The 20,222-nt window shown below is 34.5% G+C and overlaps 1 protein-coding gene across 1 annotated transcript in view; it reads right to left on the bottom strand.

Moving 5' to 3' along the window:
• The window catches only part of ERBB4 (erb-b2 receptor tyrosine kinase 4), a 1,131,344-nt gene that overhangs the window by 249,351 nt on the left and 861,771 nt on the right, over positions 1 to 20,222 (bottom strand). Inside the window, exons 15-16 of the mRNA XM_060152176.1 lie at positions 19,280 to 19,434; positions 11,881 to 11,955 (exon numbers count right to left, since the gene is read on the bottom strand). Of these exons, the coding sequence (XP_060008159.1) occupies positions 11,881 to 11,955; positions 19,280 to 19,434 (230 nt within the window). The remainder of the gene's footprint in view (positions 1 to 11,880; positions 11,956 to 19,279; positions 19,435 to 20,222) is intronic.

The following is a 20,222-nucleotide window of genomic DNA, read 5'->3' as shown; positions in this document are numbered from 1 at the left end:
AGAGTCTTTGCAATATAATTCCATGTCTCGGAGTGATTTTCAATTTAAAAAGTAGACAATACTCAGAATTCTGAATGCAGACCCAGATGATCATATTTTAGTCTTCTCTTGTAGAAGTTTATAAGATCTGTGGGCAAATATAAATCTACAGACATATGCAATGGGTACAGGAAAACAGATGTTTCTCCTTGGCTCTGTCTGACTCATCCCATCTGCAACCTATCAAAGATGGTAAAATAAATACCCTTTCGTGAACATGAAAAACCGTTCCCTCCATCATTCTTATTGTGCTCAAAACTGTTACCAAAATATTCATAGAAAAAAGGCCTACTATCTCTCCATCTAGATATTACATTCTAGAATCAAAATCTGTGACCTCCAAGGTGAGGAGGTAAGAAAAAAAATTAGTTTCTGTTTATATTAAATTTTTATTCTATCCCTTTAAATATCTATCATAAATTCTATTTATATAACTGCATAGATGAGTGTGTGATGAAAGGTTTTCATTGGTAAGAGTATCCCAAGTTTTATGATAACAGCTCTAGAGTAGCGTTGTGCAACAGATATCTAATGCAAGCAAATGGTTATTTAAAATATTCTAGTAGACGTATTCTTAAGAGATGAAATTAATTAATTAATTATGATAAAATTTTATTTAACCCATATGTCCAAAATTATTAGCATTTCAACATGAAATCAATGCAAAATTTTAATGAGATATTTTACATTCCTTTCTTCATACAATGTCTTTAAAATCTGGTGTACATTTTACAATTACAGCACATCTCAATTTGTTTCAACCATATTTAAAGTGCTCAATGAGCACATGTGGCTTATGGTTACCATATTGAACGGGGCGCGTCTAGAGCACTCTTGGGGAAGACTCACCCGTCTGACAAATAAATGGAAAGTCAATAAACTTGGAGTTAACATCAGGGCAGTTTGATCCTAATTATACTATGAGTTACTGCTCACAAATGGAGTATTGAACACCTGGAGCCAATGTGTACATTGAGATCTTACCTTATAGAAAATAATTATACAAAAGAACCCTGGTTTTAAATGTACAAAAGAACGCTGGTTTTAGTTCTAAGACAATATTTTAATTGCTTGCTTTTGGCTCTTTTTCAGACAAGCAAGCAATAAATTATTTGAAGGTAGCAAGACAAATTTCTCCCAGACTTAAAGGTGTTCTTATATGGCAAAGTTGCATAGGACACAGAAAATAAAATTCTTTTCTTGCAGGACAAGAAGAAATAAGAAAGGGAGCACTGAAAGTGCTATGGTAGTAAAGTAGGCAGGATTCAAAGATGGCCCACAGGATTCCAGCCTGTAGTGTATAAACATACATTCACTCAGTTATTCAATCAAATACTATTCTGGGTGTGCTATAAAAGGATTTTGCAGATGTAATTAAGGTCCCGAATTACTTGACCTTAAGGCTGGGAGACAATCAGGTGGGCCTGATCCAATCAAGGTGCCTTTGAATTTGGGTCTAGAGGTCAGAGAGGTAAAAATGAAAGGATTCAATAATGAGAAAACTGGCACACTGTTGCCATCTTTGAAGATGGAACAGGCTGCATGACAAGGAATGCCCAAGGCAAAGAATAAGCCATGAAACAAGAGCCACAGTCCTATAACTGCAAGGACCCAGATTCTGCCAACCACCTGAGTAAACTTGGAAAAGGACTCCAACCTCTGGGTGAGAACATAGCCTAGACAGCACCTTTACTTCAGCCTGGTGACATCCTAAGGAGAGAACCCAGCCATGTCTATACTTTTTTTTTTAACATCTTTATTGGAGTATAATTGCTTTACAGTGGTGTGTTAGTTTCTGCTTTATAACAGTGAACCAGCTATACATATACATATATCCCCATATCTCCTCCCTCTTGTGTCTCCCTCCCACCCGCCCTATCCCACCCCTCTAAGTGGTCACAGAGCACCGAGCTGATCTCCCTGTGCTATGCAGCTGCTTCCCACTAGCTATCTATATTACATTTGGTAGTGTATATATGTCCATACCACTCTCTCACTTCATCCCAGCTTACCCTTCCCCCTCTCCGTGTCCTCAAGTCCATTCTCTACATCTGGGTCTTTATTTCTGTCTTACCCCTAGGTTCTTCAGAACCTTTTTTTTTTTTGGATTCCATATATATGTGTTAGCATACAGTATTTGTTTTCCTCTTTCTGACTTACTTCACTCTGTATAACAGTCTCTAGGTCCATCCACCTCACTACCCTCAGAATGGGAGAAAATATTTGCAAACGAAGCAACTGACAAAGGATTAATCTCCAAAATATACAAGCAGCTCATGCAGCTCAATAACAAAAAAACAAACAACTCAATCCAAAAATGGACAGAAGACCTAAATAGACATGCCTGTACTTTTACCTATAGAACTGTGTTTTTGTTTGTATTTCTGTTTTTAAGCTGCTGTTTATGGTAATTTTTATATGGTAATAAAAAAACTTATATAGCAGTTGAACAATTCATTCACTTTACCTAACCACAAAGTTTTTTTTTAATCCTTACCACTTTAGTTATCAAATATATAATCCAGATTTACGATATTTTGAATTTCAAAATAGGTTTTGAGGGCAAACTCTGATAGTTTTAGATGCTAAATTCACTAATACTTTTACACTGGAGAAGTTTAATACATTCACTGTTATATAATTATTCTGATGTTTTTTTCTATAAAACACTGAAATAATTTCACACACATACTAAGCATGATTTTAAGGATTAAATACCAGGAGTAGGTAAATGATCAAAGTTATATGCTATATGTGGTAACTCTCATCATTCTATAGCATATTAAATTCCAAGATATTCAAACAATAGTATTTGGGTGCTGACTAGATGAGAAGGCATTACCTTAGGACTTCCAAAAATTTACTGGTAACTTTTGTGTTATCACAAAATGTGATGTTAGTAAGGGACCAGGTCAAATGCCATTTTTTACAATATATACAAACTAGTTGTTTAACATATTTACGTCTTAGTCATTTGAAAACATGAAGTAATTTTTCTTTATTAGGTATTACTTGTTCATTTTGCCATATCTCTTACTTTTTCACTTCCTTTGTACCTTGTCAATGTATCTCTATATATACCAGCTACAGAAATGTTTGTAATGGATTTATACTTTTAGTTGGTTGCAATTTAGACAGCTCTTAGTCTGAAAGATATTAGAAATAAAATATTATGAAATAAAATTTAATATTCTAGTCTACTAAAATCCCGAATAAAAATCCTGAGTGATATCGATGACATACTTATACCTCTAAATTGTACTCTATAAGAAAACAATGCCAGGGGTTGAATATTGGAAAAACACATGCAAAGTACTTTTAAAACTGTAAATATCTGTCTAAAGAAAGGAGCCGAGGCTTCAGGAATATCTTTCATTTAATTGCTTCCATTTTTAATAAAACACATTGGACTGTCAGTAACGAATTTCAGTGAAGCTTGAGATATTCTGAGATAACTGACTGAAGGCAGTCCTGACATCATTCCAGTTCAGAAATTAATAATTACAAACACCATAATTTCTATGCTGTAGCAAGATGCTTATGGGAAAGAGTGAAAAAGGATTCATAATGGTTCCCTCGATCCACTGAATTTTTGCTCTGACACTTAACTAGTATAATAAACATCTTCCCAGTTCAATAATGCTATCTTTAGATTTTCTATTACAGTTCTAAAGTCAATGCTCTTAAAATCTCTTTTGACTTTCAACCTTAACTATGACTTCTGGTCACATTTTTACAGTCAGTGGTTTTGAGTTTAATATTAATGTTTCCAGGATCTGTAAAAGCTTTGTAACAATGTGTGGGCATTTTGGTATCATTATAAAAGCCACTCATGCAACCTTGTGCCACTAAATACTTTTGTTTAAAATAACCACTTGAACTGTATGAACAGGAATTAACAACAACTGATCTGAGATGTTTTACTCTTGCCTTATGCTTCTTTGACAATTTTGGTATTTTATGCGTACTGGGAAGTGTGGGACACAAATCAGCTGGAAAAGAAGAAATTCACACACTCTCCTTCACCTCTTCGAATGCTCTTTAATTCAAAAGTAAATTTAGTGTCTAGAACATGGTGAACTAAGGATAGACTTATAATAAAAAGCCTGTGTGCTTTTATTTATTGTACCTAGGGATCATAACACAACTGTCACTCAAATAAGGTAACTATCTACAGGCAGCTTTGACCGTTCGATTTGGACATAAGAATTAAGTTCCTTGGGGCCAAAACAAAGAAAAAGGATTGTGCCATTTGTGAAAGTGGTGCCAACAATATCCCATCATCTCTCTCATATATCACACATGGGTCACACTGCTAAAGAATAAGCCCTTATGTGACCTCTTAGGTAATAACCGCTATATCGTAAAGTAAAAGTGTGACACAGGCATTAAAATGCGACAGGAATACAAAACGTTTCAAATATCTGGCTATATGAGATTTAGGGAGTTAAACTAAGTTCAATTACCTTATTTCATATTGTGAAGCATTCAGGATAATTGAGTTGAAACAAACAGCCAGATTAAAATGCTTGAACATATATCTAATAGTTGTTATAATTTCTGTCACAAATTCAATAAAAATTATTAGTTTACAGTCTGAATTGCTAGCTAACAAAAAAATGCTTTGCCAAATAGAGACTTTGCTTGCTGAGATGAACAAGTTTAGTCTCTAATGGAGTAAGGATTTTAAAAAAGCTTTGGAGATATGTTTGACAAAGAAACTAAAATAGAATAGAATCTAATACATTGTTTATCAGAATCTATATGAAAACAGCATATATGCAAGCTAAAATAAATCGCATACAAAAAATAATATTAATAATAAACTTTTTGAACATATTTCGTCATAAGATCCTTGATTGGGAAGGAAGAGCATCAAAGCTAAATGCTATTTTTAAGGCATTTATTTCAGATAAGGAAAGAATGGAGACTTTCAAAATATCAAGTATTATTTTCACTATAAGTAGCATATTCTAGGAGGCTACAGGTAAAAAAAAAATTCTATACTGTCCTATCCAATCTTCCTAGAAGAAATTCCAGCAGCAGCCTGTAAGGTAAATCGAGTGTGGAAAACCAATTCACAAATTGCAGGCTCGGGAAAGAATAACACTGCTTAGAAAATGAAAGTCGATCAAGATTGGAAACATTTCACCTGTTTTCATTTAAATCTTCAATTTCTTTTCCTGCTGGTTTAGGAAATAGAATATAGCATAATGGGGCAGTAGGGAGTATGAACTCTAAATATCTTGAAATGGCCACATTGACACGCTCAATGTAATTTTCTGTAACTAAAAAAAAAACTAGGCTTTGGATAATCTCCCAGTTAAAGCATGGTTTATGAAACTTAAAACATTATTTTATATAAAGTTTTGTCCTCCTATTATGTAACATTTATTTTAATCAATTCAGACAGAAGCTTAAAGAAAACTGTGATGGAATTTAAAAATGGAAAATGATCTGAATATTACTAGACTAGTCACCTGCTTTCAATTAAATATATACCCACCCCATTTCAGAGAGGTAAGCATTTACTGCAATACTAAGGACCTGAAAAAGGAGGTACCTGTTACTTTTACGTCTCACCCAATCCATGTCAAAATGCTCTATGGTCATAAATACTTTTCCAAAGTGTCCAAGCTAAATCTTTCATGTAAATTCCAAATTGCCTTATAAACAGCCTCTGGCAAGTCAATCAAATCTAACAAGTCAATACAATTGAAGAACAGAGTCACATTGCTTTAAATTTAAGTTCAAAACAGGTATTAATTAAAGATATCTAGAGTTTTCTGAAAGGAACAATTAGTTACCTACTACCAATTCTTTGAGATCATTATACTTAGAAGTGTGATATAAAATTTAAGTACTTAAAACCTGAGAAATTTTGATATGTTAATTCCATAGCCATTGAACTATTGGATTAATGCCCTGATATAAAATACTAATAGAATACAACATCATGAGATTTTTTAAAAGACTGTTTTGCTAATATTTCAACTACAGTAATAAATATCACCAGTGAATAAATGCTAGATAATGGCTCCTTTGCGTTATCTCATTTAATCTTCACACCAATGTTATGAGGTATAAGGATTCTCATTTTAAATATTACCATTATTGTCCCCATTTTACAGATAAAAAATATTGTAGAGTCAACACTTGAACTCAGGCTTTCACATTCAAGAAGCTCTGCTCTTTATGGTCACCTATTTATGACAAAACTCATCTGAATTAGGTGTATTAGTCTGAGACTATACGGAATGGCCTGGGAATCTATGCAAGCAAGAGGACTGAAAATTCCCAAACCACTTTTTTTAAATGTTGCAAATATTAAATCTATAAGATACACTATGATTTTGAGTTATATAACCTCAATTACTATCATTGAAAACCACAAGTCACCCATCACTATGGTTTTAACTCTTTCTCTGTCTCTGCATATGCCTCTGCCTATGACCTACTGCCATTGGTACCAGTGGCCCTCGCTATGACAGTGATTCTCAAGATGAAGAAAGAAATGTCCTCCCTTCCTTCAAAGGACTATCAAAGAGGTAGAGGGACACATCAAAGCTCCCTGGGTGACTCTGAGAGACTTCCCTCCCCCTAGAGGGATATGTTCCTCCATCCTCAACGTTTAAAATATTTGATATCTAGAGAAATAATAAGTAATAGCATTTAATGAGTGATTAATTTAAACCAGGCACTGTTTTATAGACTCATTCAATCTTCACAGCCAATTTATGAATGATATTAATATTCCTATTGTATAATGAAGAAAGTGAAGCTCAGATAATATAAGGAACTTCCTTAAGGTCACACATCTAAAAAATGGTAGAACCTGACTTTGAACTCAGAAAATTGAATTCCAAAGACAGCACACTTCACCACCATACTACATCGCCTCTCGTTAATTGGCTGTGATAATTATTAAAAAATCATCAAAACAAATGTGAAAACATGCTTCAAAGTGATAGTACAGTGACTCAACCAAAGGCTCAAGGAGGAAAAAATATTTCATGTATATAGGAACAATCTAAAATAGACGCTAGCTTATAAAACTGCAGTTTGGGACTTAGGTTCTCTTTCCCTCCCTCTTTCTCTCTCTGTCTCTCTCTTATTGATTTTTTTTCCCATAATTTGACCTTGCTCTGAACGACTGTACTAACTGGTCTTGATTATGCCCAAATGCCAAAGTGCCACTGTTGTATAAGTCAATTAACTCTATCACATTCCTTTTTTTTTTAGAGTTTAATTCTCTATTTACTTCATTAAAATAATTTGTTAATAAGACATATCACTCATTTGACTGTTTTAAAAACATTTAAAGGCAAAATACCATATAACTGAAATAAAAACTACAACTAAATTACATGACAGATGAGTCTCATAAATATAATATTTAGCAAAAGAAGCCAGATGTAAAGAGGACATAGTGTATGATTCAATTTATACAAAGTACAAAAACAGGCAAACTGACCTATGTTGTTAGCATTCAAGGCAGTTGTTACCCTCAGAATGGAGCACAAGAAGTGTTTCTCGTTCTGATACTATTCTCTTTCTTGATCTGGCTGATGATTACATAAATGTTTCATTTGGAGAAATTCACTGAGCTTTACACTTATGTTTTATGTATTTTTACACTATATATGTTATATTTCAATCAAAACTTTACATGAAAAGGCAGTGCTTTATCCAAAACAGTTGCTTTGCTAATTGTAATTTAGTACTACTTTCTCTCTTCCAAAAGATACAATTAACTTGTTTCATAAAGAAAGCTAACAATATTTCCACATAACATTGTAAAGTTACTATTTTCCTAAATATGAGATGTTTTAAAAGTCAAATTTATTGAGGTATAATTTATATACAGTACAATTCATTTTTTTAAACTGAATGACCATTTTTGACAAGCCCATACATTTGTGCAACCGTCACCACTATCAAGATACAGAACAGTTCCTTCATCTCCTCAAATTTCCTTATGACCTTTTGTTGTCCAACTCATCTCCCACCTCCCAGTTCCTGGCAATACTGATTGACTTCTGTCTCCATAGTTCTTCCTTTCCAAGAATGCCTTATAAATGGAATCCTATACTATGTATTCTTTTAAGTCTAGCTTCTTTCATTTAGCTTAATGTTTTTATTTTTTAATAGATCTTTATTGGAGTATAATTGCTTCATAACACTGTGTTAATGTTGCATTACAAAGTGAATCAGCCATATGCATACACATGTCCCCATATTGCTTCCCTCTTGAGCCTCCCTCCCACCCTCCCTATCCCACCCCTCTAGGTTGTGGCAAAGCACCAAGCTGATCTCCTGTGCCATGCTGCTGCTTCCCACTAGCTAAATATTTTACATGGTAGTGTATATATGTTGCTGCTACTCTCACTTCGCCCCAGCTTTGCCCTCCCACCCCATGTCCTCAAGTCCATTTTCTATGTCTACCTCTTTATTCCTGCCCTGAAACTAGGTTCATCAGTACCATTTTTTTTTTTTTTAGATTCCATACATATGTGTTAGCATACAGTACTTGTTTTTCTCTTTCTGACTTACTTCACTCTGTATGACAGACTCTAGGTCCATCCACCTCACTACAAATAACTCAATTTCATTTCTTTTTATGGCTGAGTAATATTCCATTGTATATATGTGCCACATCTTCTTTATCCATTCATCTGTCGATGGACATTTAGGTTGGTACCATGTCCTGGCTATTGTAAATAGAGCTGCAATGAACATTGTGGTACATGTCTCTTTTTGAATTATGGTTTTCTTAGGGTATATGTCTAGTAGTGGGATTGCTGGGTCATATGGTAGTTCTATTTTTAGTTTTCTAAGGACCTCCATACTTTTTTCCATAGTGGTTGTATCAATTTACATTCCCACTTATTTTTATATTCTTCCTAACCTATCTGTTAGTTTCCTAGTCTAATTTTATTTTTTACTTTGTTACTGCTTTTTGGTTTTTTTTTCTTTTGCTGCCTCAGGCGGCTTGTGGGATATTGGTTCACGAGCCCGGGGTCAGGCCGAAGTTCCTGCACTGGAAGCTCCGAGTCTGAACGACTGGCCTCACAGAGAACCTCAGACCCCAGGGAATATTCATCGGAGTGAGGTCTCATGGATTTACTCATCTCAGCACCAAGACCCAGCTCTACCCAACAGCCTACAAACCCCAGTGTTGGAAGCCTCAGGCCAAACAACCGGTAAGACAGGAACACAATCTCACTCATTAAAAAAAAAAAAAAAAAATGAGATGGCAAAAAAATATGTCACAGATGAAGGAGCAAGGTAAAAACCTACAAGACCAAATAAATGAAGAGGAAATAGGCAGTCTACCTGAAAAAGAATTCAGAGTAATGATAGTAAAGAAGACCCAGAATCTTGGAAATGGAATGGAGGCATGGACTGAGAAAATACAAGAAATGTTTAACAAAAATCTAGATGAACTACAGAACAAACAAACAGAGATGAACAACACAATAACGGAAATGAAAAATACACTAGAAGGAATCAATAACAGAATAACTGAGGCAGAAGAACAAATAAGTGAGCTGGAAGACAAAATGGTGGAAATAACTGCCGAGGAGCAGAATAAAGATAAAGGAATGAAAAGAATTGAGGACAGTCTTAGAGACCTCTGGGACAACACTAAATGCACCAACATTCGAATTATAGGGGTCCCACAGGAAGAAGAGAAAAAGAAAGAGTCTGAGAAAATAGTTGAAGAGATTATAGTGGAAAATTTCCCTAACATAGGAAAGGAAATAGTCACCCAAGTCCAGGAAGCACAGAGAGTCCCATACAGATAAACTCTAGGAAAAACACACCAAGACACATATTAATCAAACTAACAAAAATTAAATTCAAAGAAAAAATATTAAAAGCAGTGAGGGAAAAACAAAATATAACATACAAAGGAATCCCCATAAGGTTATCAGCTGATTTTTCAGCAGAAACTCTGCAAGCCAGAAGGGAGTGGCAGGATATAATTAAAGTGATGAAAGGGAAAAACCTACAACCAAGATTACTCTAACCAGCAAGGATCTCATTCAGATTCGATGAAGAAGTCATCAGACAAGCAAAAGCTAAGAGAATTCAGCACCACCAAACCAGCTTTACAACAAATGCTAAAGAAACTTCTCTAGGTAGGAAACACAAGAGAAGAAAAAGACCCACAAAAACAAACCCAGAACAATTAAGAAAATGGTAAGAGGGACATGCATATCAATAATAACCTTAAATATAAATGGGTTAAATGCCCCAACCAAAAGACACAGATCGGCTGAATGGATACAAAAACAAGACCCATATATATGCTGTCTACAAGAGACCCACTTCACACCTAGGGACACATACAGACTGAAAGTGAGGGGATGGAAAAAAGATATTCCATGCAAATGGAAATCAGAAGAAAGCTGGAGTAGCAATACTTGTATCAGGTAAAATGGACTTTAAAATAAAGACTGTTACAAGAGATAAGGAGGGACACTACATAATGATCAAAGGATCAACCCAAGAAGAAGATATAACAATTATAAATGCTTATGCACCCAACATAGGAGCATCTCAATACATAAGGCAAATGCTAACAACCATGAAAGGAGAAATCAACAGTAACACAATAATAGTAGGGGACTTTAACACACCACTTACACCAATGGACAGATCATCCAAACAGAAAATTAATAAGGAAACACAAGCTTTAAATGACACAATAGACCAGATAGATCTAATTGATATTTATAGAACATTCCACCCAAAAGTGGCAGACTACACTTTCTCCTCAAGTGCACATGGAACATTCTCCAGGATAGATCACATCTTGGGTCACAAATTAAGCCTCTGAAAATTTAAGAAAATTGATATTGTATCAAGCATCTTTTCTGCCCACAACGCTATGAGATTGGAAACCAATTACAGGAAAAAAACTGTAAAAAAACACAAATACATGGAAGCTAAACAGTGTGCTACTAAATAACCAAGAGATCACTGAAGAAATCAAAGAAGAAATAAAAAAATACACAGAAACAAATGACAATGAAAATACGATGGCCCAAAACCTATGGGACACAGCAAAAGCATTTCTAAGAGGGACATTTATAGCAATACAATCTTACATCAAGAAACAAGAAAAATCTCAAATAAACAATCTAACACTACACTTAGCTTAATGTTTTTGAGATCCATCCATGTTTTGTGTAAGTCAGCAGTTTGTTCCTTTCTGTTGCTGAGTAATGTTACAATGTATAGATATAACACAGTTAAAAAACATTTGAGTAATTTCCAGGTTCTGGTGATTTTGAATAAAACCACTACAAACATTTATGTATAGGTTTTTGTATAAACATTAGTGAAATATTTTGTTTTTTAATTCTAACTTGTAATTTCACCTGCACAAAATATTTTCTACACTGCCTTTAGTCTATAGTAATGCTTATGCCTTGGGAATATACCAACCAGTTCAAAATAACATAAAATCAGAAATTGAATCAAGTAACAAACACCTGCAAATTCTGCAAATTACACTCTTAAAAATATTTTTTGCAATCATCTACATAATTAAGAACATAAATACTATTGAAGCTCTAGATTAATATTTAAAATATTGTTTAAATTTTACAAAATTAAAAATCAATGATATTACTAATTTGGATTCTACAGTCATAATGAAAAAAGGAAGAAGAGGTAAGAAATGTGGCTTGAAAAGTAAAGGGTTACATGCCTCTTTCACAACTCCCTGATTTAACGCATTATAAATTTCACCCAACTGGTTAGTACTTTTTTATCCATGATAACGGGGAAAGGATTTGAGTGACAAAATGGAAACATGGTAGATGTTACCTAGCATGTTGTGGTAAAGTGGAATGGCCCGTCCAAAGGTAGTAAATGCAGTCATGACTAGTAGGACCGCTACACCTGCAGGCAATTACAGAACAGAAAACATCATTCTCCATTCACAGTGGCATGCACACACATGCACCAGTGCTCACACATGGAGCCTTGGAGGAAGAACATGGGAAGCAAGCACACCAAGTACCTATCCATCAGGCCGATGCAGTCTTCAATACTTGAGCCTATGCACCTGCAGAAGATCCAAATTTTAAAAATACAAGGAAAGAAAAATTAGTCATTTTTAAAAAGAAGATATAAGACAAATACCGATGGTGTCAAACTCTTAATTATTGTTAATAGACAATTTTTGAATATCATGGATTTAAAGCTAGTGAGAAGGTTACTGTACTTGATGGATACCCAGAAATAAATTGTAAATACTACACAAATGGAATACAAAGAAACAAGTCCACAGTAAAGGAAACTGTACTCTGTTTCTGTGGATAATTTCCAAGCACATATTGCTCATTTCTAATACTTTACATTCATTTGAATCATTGGTGATATTATGTCTTGATGAATAACTTGATATTTCAATGGCTATAATTGGTTTCATGTATACAGTTTCTTCTAAAAGGCTTTAAGCTGAAGTAAAAAACAGAATCAATAAAAAAGAAAACATGAGCTATTCAATATAATATAATAACCTGACACTTAATACTCATTATTAAAGATTGATTTTAGCAGAAAATGAGTTAATGTGCTTTAACGTTATTCTCATGGATACTTTACACAATCACATTATTCCATTCCTTGGTTGTGACTGTCTTTAAAACATACTTATGTTTAAACATGAATTCATTTAACAAGCAAAATAACTGGCTTCACCATACTGCAGTTTATCTTGATACTTGCTTTTAAAAAATCAGTGCCATAACAGTCAAGTGAAAACAGGTTTTTAAACTGCCATAATATCTAACTCAAACAATAAAAAATAAGTAAATACTCCCCAAGGAAATGAATAACTTGAGACTCAGGTAAGTAAAGAATCCACAGAGGTTAACATTTAAGTAAAATTATATAAGTACACAGAATTCTGATTTTGAAGTATTACAGAAATATTTCTTCCATCTACCAATAAATTTGAATTGTATTTCTTTCCCTTTTCTCTCATTAAATACATATAGCTGCAGTGCAGTATCAAGATTCCTTGTACAGCTATGATTTATTGAACTGTCTAATTCTTCTGGTAATATTTTTTTCCAAATTCTAATTTCTAAAACTGAAAAAGAAGTTGAAGTTAAAATCATTATGTAATGAAGTAATAAGGTGCTCTTGTATAAGGCCAGACTGTCCATTATATCTTTAGAAAACTCTGTAACACGTAAATAAATATAACTATGTATAATAATAATTAAGTCACTATTTTCCTCCTTCATCAGTATAAGTTATAATATTCCTACTAGGTGGAAAATTATTTTTCTTTTGAGGATTGGCTTTGAGTGGCTTAGAAAAATATTAATGTACAGAAATACATGAAATACACTGTGAAAAAGGCTTTTAAAAAAAAGCAAATAAGAAATTTAAATAAAAATATAGAGCACATAGCATTGAATTGGTTCCAAAATTCATAATCAAAACCATTTCTAAAAATAAAAAACAATTAGTATAAAAGTTTGCAAATTGTCTTATATGGTTTTCTTCTATTCCAAAGGACTTATTTTTTTCTAGTTTCCAGTTATACCTTCTTCAAAATGCTTTCTTAAAATACAGTAGTGCCATTTTTGTAAAATTAATAGTCTACTTCTTACTTCCAAATGATAATCTGAAAGCTATGGTTAGTTTGTAATATGTATTTATTATAACCTTTGAAAGATAAATGTATTTGAAAGTAAGCTTTAACTTGAGGGGAAAGTTAAAGAGTGAATAATGAAAGATTTTCATTCATCCATTAAAAAAAAAAAAAAAACTCCGTCACATGCCTACTAAGTGTTCCTACTATTCTAGGAGCTGCGGGGAGAAAAAAGATGAATTAGACATTTTCCTATTTTTAATGAGCTCAAACTTTAATGAAGGAGACAGATGCATAAACATATGTGTATTGTACAATACGACAAATATAATGAGGAACACGAACCAGTGACTTAGGAGAGTGTGGAGGAGGGACACAGAGTTTCAGAAGGTTGGGGTCACACCCTCGGAGAAGTTAGAAAACTGAAGTTCAGAGTTCAGAGTCCTGATAACCAGGATTGGGGTGGCAATAATTTCTAAGGGGTAAGAAACAGCAGGAGCAAAAGCATCGATCTGAGGAAGGGTAGAGAGTATACGAACAGCTACAAATAATTCTGAATAGTTAAAGAACAACATATGAGGCAACAGGGAGAAGGAAAAAAAGAAGCTAGATCACTAGAAAGGAACCAGAACTGAAGACTGTCTGCTTAGGAACAAACAATGGGAAACCACCGCAGGGTTTTAAAGAAGTTGTGAAATTGCTAGATGTGTGTTATACATTGATCTCTTTGCCCACTGAAGGCTAATCAGCTGGGAGCCAGACAGATTCCTTTGGCACAGAGACTGTTTTAGTCTCTGTAAGAGATGATGAAGGATTAAACTAGGGAAGCAGTAACTAGGATAGAGGCAGAGTTGGATTTAAGGAATACCTTGAAAGGTATGCGGAAAAAAAAAAACAAAACAGTAGTTGGTGGCTGATTTGATGATGGAAGAGGAAAGATCAAAGGAGTTAAAGATGACTCATACTTCTAACTTTGAGAATAGTGGTACCATCAGTGAGAGAATGCAAGAGGAGGAATACCTTCCTCTGTGTGTGTGTGTTCCGGAAGCAGGGTTGATAGTTTCAGTCTTAGGTATCTAAAGTTTAGTGTGGTTTTCCTACATCCAGGTAGAAATGTTCCTCAGCATCTGGAAAGATGAGTCTGGTGGAGGGGACGGTGTGGGGGGAGGAGAGGGAAGCAGGAGGCACAGGTACAATGATCCAGTTTTGAAACATCATACAGGAGAAGGCTGAAATCATGTAAGTGGATGTGATGGCTGAAGAAGGATCTATAAAGTGAGAAAAGCAGAGACTGAGACTGAAACTCAAGGAACTCTAATAATTAGTAAATGACATAAGATGAGCTCATAAGCCAGAAACATAGGAAAATATGTTTGAGTAAAATCAATTAATTGCAGTGTCATGGAAGCCAAATCATGAAAAAACTTCAGGAAATGGATGATCATCGATCGTTGTCAAGTGCAAGAGAGGTCTAGTAAAAGAACTACTAAGAGTATGTTAGTTGTCATAGTCAAGGTCACTAGAATTTAGGTTGCTGTGAGTTGAGAAGCAAATTGCAAATAAGAGAATAGAAGCAAGGGAAAAGGGAAGAGCTACTGAGGGGGTGGGGTGTGAGGTCAAGAAAGTTTGTCTAGGAGATTTTGTAGGATATTTGAGATTTAAAGGTATTTATAAGTTGAGGATAAAACAAGAATGGAAGACAGAATAAGAGTGTGGTCCCATTTTTTCTAAATACAAATCACTGTGTATTTAAAGATGTATATTCTATTTCAACTCTTTGTACTTGACATAAGCCAATAATTAGCACATGCAATTTATATAGATTCAGGAAAATCAAAGAATAATGGAAACATTAAACTTTTGAAGAGTCAAAATCCCAAATAAGAGACTGAATAAAGATGTGAAATAATACAATTCTCTAGATAATTAGTGTTCTAAAGTAGAAACTTTACAGAAAGTTCGGAAAGAGAAACTGTAACATGTTAATATAATATATTAAAAAAACTGGAATTCCAAATATTGAGCTGTGTTTAACATTTGCTTGTACTTACTGATTTATGAACACCTTGATATACCCATACAAGTAACATAGTTGAGATATTTTGACAAAATCTTCTCTGAATTTTGAAATTAAAATGGAAAAATATTTTAAAATTTCATTACAGAAGTTATCGACAATAATTCCACAAGCAGCCCTTCTTTTGTTCTCTCCAGCAATGGAAATTCTTTCATTACATACATTTAAAAATATAAAAAGAATTGATGAGAAAAATATTAAGGCATATAGAAAATTTAATAGTATCAAATCATGATTCTAATATTACTAAAAACTTTTAATGAACTTTTTAAAGATGCCCTATTAAAAATAAATATCCCGGGGCTTCCCTGGTGACACAGTGGTTGAGAGTCCGCCGGCCGATGCAGGGGACACGGGTTCGTGCCCCGGTCCGGGAGGATCCCACATGCCGCGGAGCGGCTGGGCGTGTGAGCCATGGCCACTGGGCCTGCGCGTCCGGAGCCTGTGCTCCGCAACGGGAGAGGCCACAGCAGTGAGAGGCCCGCTTACCGCAAAGAAAAAAAAAAAAAAAAAATCCCAGTTCACGTCTCCAAACAAAAATTAAATTGACATTCATCATGGACGCAAGTGATATTAGTAAAGAAACTATAATCTTTGCCCTTACGACTACTCAACTGCACACTAAATTTAGTTTACATGTCCTCTTTTAAAATTTCTACCTTGCTAATTTCAAATATGAATATCATTTCTAAGTTTTAAATTCTTGCTAATCATTTCAAAATACAGAGGGATCTCTGATGAAAGGATATAAATTGTAAGAATAAAAATTCACTGGACTGTGACTTCCTAGTGATCAAGAGCTGTGTCTTGCTTATTTCTGAACTTAGCTATCACTGTATCTGATACACAACAGGTGTTCAATATAACAAAGTTGAAGAATGAATGAAATGAGAAAGGCTGCTAAAATAAAAGTTCTCTAGTCAAGGCAAGAGGAGACAATGTTATTTTTTTTTCCTCTAGGAATATTAGTGAGACTCTCCTGATAGGTACTAGCTAAATGGATCACCTATTTTAAAAACATCTAAAGAACTTATTAGAGTCAATACATTTAATGTGCTTTTAGAGTGGTAAAAGGGCTTTTAAGGTATTACATGATAATTTTACTTTCAGATGATCATTAAACAGTATTCAAAGTAAGAACTTCCTTCTGAAAAATGATTTGAAAGACTATTTCCATTAACTTGGTTCCTGAATTATCCAGCTGACATAATATTGGCATATAAAAGAAAAGCTGTTTTCCAAAGTGGAGTTGGCATGGTGAGCTCACGCTTACTGATAGGTCATTTATTATGTATGTTTAGGAATAAAAATAGTCACTTGTCCCATCATCCCTACTGCCCCTATGATCTTCCTAGGGAAAGATTCTATCTCTACATGCTCAATTTGAAAGGAAGGGACTGAATGCATAGAGCACCTCATTGCTTCATTAAAAGGATCTCAAAGCACAGTGTTGCACTGCAGTAGTGTACAGAGGAGGGCTTAAGCATTTAGAAATGCCCAAATCCTAAATTCCATTCTGAGGCTGAGACCACAGAACTCTTAGGAAGTGAGTGAACCTGGACAATGCAGATGCTGTTAGAAAAAGGATGGCAGGAAGATAAATGAAAACAAAGACAAGAAACTGACGGGATTAAGTCAGTCATTACAGAATCCATTTACCTTAGAAGATGCCAGGGAGTACACTAGTCAAATTCTGTCTCACCATCATTCTGCACCAGTGAATTTAAAGTCATCATTTTATTTACTAGGGTTCCCAAGTGATCTGGTCAGGTTTGTTTCCTGTTACACCTTCATCCTCCCTTTTGGTTGACATCCAACTTTTGTTACTGTGGTAAATTGATCTATTCGTTGTCCCTCCTTCTACTTTCCCCCCACTATATATCTTTTCTTTTATTATATAATCATGATTTAAAAGGACTGAGAGGAAGACACACCAGCCACACATCCAGACTATGTACGGCTCTGTGATCTCACTTTCATTTCCCTAATGGCTTTGTTGTAATTAGATTTGCAAAAACAGCAAAAGGTCTCATTTTGAATGGCAACAGCTGTTGACATCAACATTACATTGAATAATGTTTGTTTAATTTTAGATGCAAAACAATAAAACCCTCTTGTGGATGATTATTTTAGCAGGCAACGTTTTCCCTTTCTGTTGCTGACCCTTCTGCTCCAGCAATACCAGTATCTTCATGAAATACCCTTAACTGAAGTGTGCCCAAAACTCTCCAGGGGAGCAGCTTATTCTTTCTAATTTCCTTGAAGCAGAGTGTCTATGTGACTATTTCAGTATCCTCAAACCAGTGAGGTGGCATTAGCTCTTCCAAGCTGAATTTGAATGGCAGCATATTACTTTACCTTTTGAGGATCTGCCACTTCACAGAGTGAATTAAGCTGATTTCTTGACCTGCAGGAAATTGTAGCAGCATCTGCAAATTGATGTCCTCTTGGCAGAAAATGATGTTGCTTGATTAACTTCTTCAATATCCCCTAACAGCCAGTCCTTACTCTGGCAGAAAATCTCTTTATGGAATCTCATACTTTCCTGCCAGATCTAAAGCACCCAAGATGATTCTCCACAAGTGTCTCTGTGTGTTTGTATGTGTGTGTGCACATGTGTGTGGGCACTCACAATGGAGAAGAGGTATTTTGGACAGAAGGAGGACAGAGCATGTGAAACTGCCCTTGATTCTAAATTTATTCCCCTTCTACAGGAAAGAGAAGGAAAAGTCCTTATTAAAAGAGATTTGCTGTCTTTTAAAGAAATAGTTGTTGGGATTTGTTCGATGAAGTGACATTATTTCTTTTATAGTTCAGTGCTTTTCTTCTTTCTGTAATATGTCTTTGTTACTCAACTGTTATCAGTATCAAAAGTAGTCTAATTATTATTCATTTTACAATGCATCCTTTTGAAAAGTAGAAAAATGTGTACCCATCTTTGAATTGTCCTATATCGGTTGAAGAAACACTAGGTTGTAGGTTAACCTATAATAGAATCACTTTCACAAAATGTACTTGTATTTTTATTAAAATACATATCACTAGGTTCCTTTTTTCTGCTTTTGCTTATATTTTGCTGAAGGAGTAATACAAGGCAGCATTTATCAAAAAGAGACCTTCACTTTAAAGTGATTGTAACAACAAAGAAACAGAAACAGAAAATCTCTGTTAAAGATTTATTAAGCGTGAATCTCAAAAGTACAATTACTTGTCTTTTCTGATATCTTTAATCCTCAGTAAAATTTGGAAGAATTTCTACACTCCATACAAAGTATACCTGATACCAGCTTCACGAAGGTGTCAATAGAAGTTACAGGAAAATGTTCAACAGAACTATTTTAGAAGGTATAAATTCGATTCCATAAAGCATTCTTATAGAAAGGAGTTCTCTTAAAATCAACACATTATATAAACATGAATAGAATTTTGCGTGAGCATATTATGTATCCAGTAGACTGTGTCAGGGATAAAATGCATGTATGCACCTCTTGATTAGTAATACGCACATGATTAAGCTTTGGACCAGTAAAGTTGCTTACCCTTGGGTGCAGTTTGGATGGCATGGGTGGCACTCCCGATCCTGATCAGCATACTTGAAAATGAAACTGTTTGCCCCCTGTAAGCCATCTGGACATTTTTCCACACAGTTCGGGCCATCCTTAAAATGGGAGCACTTTGTACAGTTGTCAGGTCCCTGAAGTGTGAAAAAAAAAAAATAGAGGAAGAAAACTGGGTGCCATTTCCTCTGGAATGTATTCATCTGGTTTAGTTACTGAGACTTCAGTGGGTGGCCAATCTTCCTCTAGCGAACTGAAGAGCATTTTCAGAAGTACAAATGGGGATGCTGCTATTGTAGCTTTCTGATCAGCAAAACTGTCCAGTGATTTTTCCAGAAGGACATCAGCATTTTCTTTCTGTCATTTATTCCTAGTGAGATTACAGTGCAATGATATTTGATAACAACACATTATTCCTGGAAATATTTTATCACAATCACTGGGAATATGTGAAAATTCTTACTAAGTAGTTAATGAAAATAAGGAAATGATAGGAACTAGGTAACACTGAATTTCATATACAAGTGAGATGTAAACTTTCCTTTGGTAGTACCATGACTATTTGAACAATGAATTTAAATTTTTTCTGTAGTTGAGTTATCAGGAATTAGGTAGTTTAGGCAAATAAATGTTAATTTCTAAGTTACTCTCCAACTCATATCATCTTATGATAATGCTAAAAATCATATCATGTCTATTAATAGGAATTTTAGCAAATAACAGTACAATACTGAGCGCACAATAAAGGCACAATCTGATGAGCAAAAACTTGTACATACAAAAGAAAATTATATGGAGAAACTTACTCAAGAATGAAGGTGATATAAATATGAGCATGATAAATCTACATAAAACTAACTCACTTCATATATTTATGTTTATAATATCTGTCTAATATGTATAATTATAGTAAGCAGTAACGTGT

The sequence above is a fragment of the Lagenorhynchus albirostris genome, chromosome 6 (genome assembly GCF_949774975.1).
Source record: "Lagenorhynchus albirostris chromosome 6, mLagAlb1.1, whole genome shotgun sequence".
NCBI lineage: Eukaryota > Metazoa > Chordata > Mammalia > Artiodactyla > Delphinidae > Lagenorhynchus > Lagenorhynchus albirostris.
The sequence above is the reverse complement of the archived record's forward strand: the minus strand, read 5'-3'. Positions and strand labels throughout refer to the sequence as shown.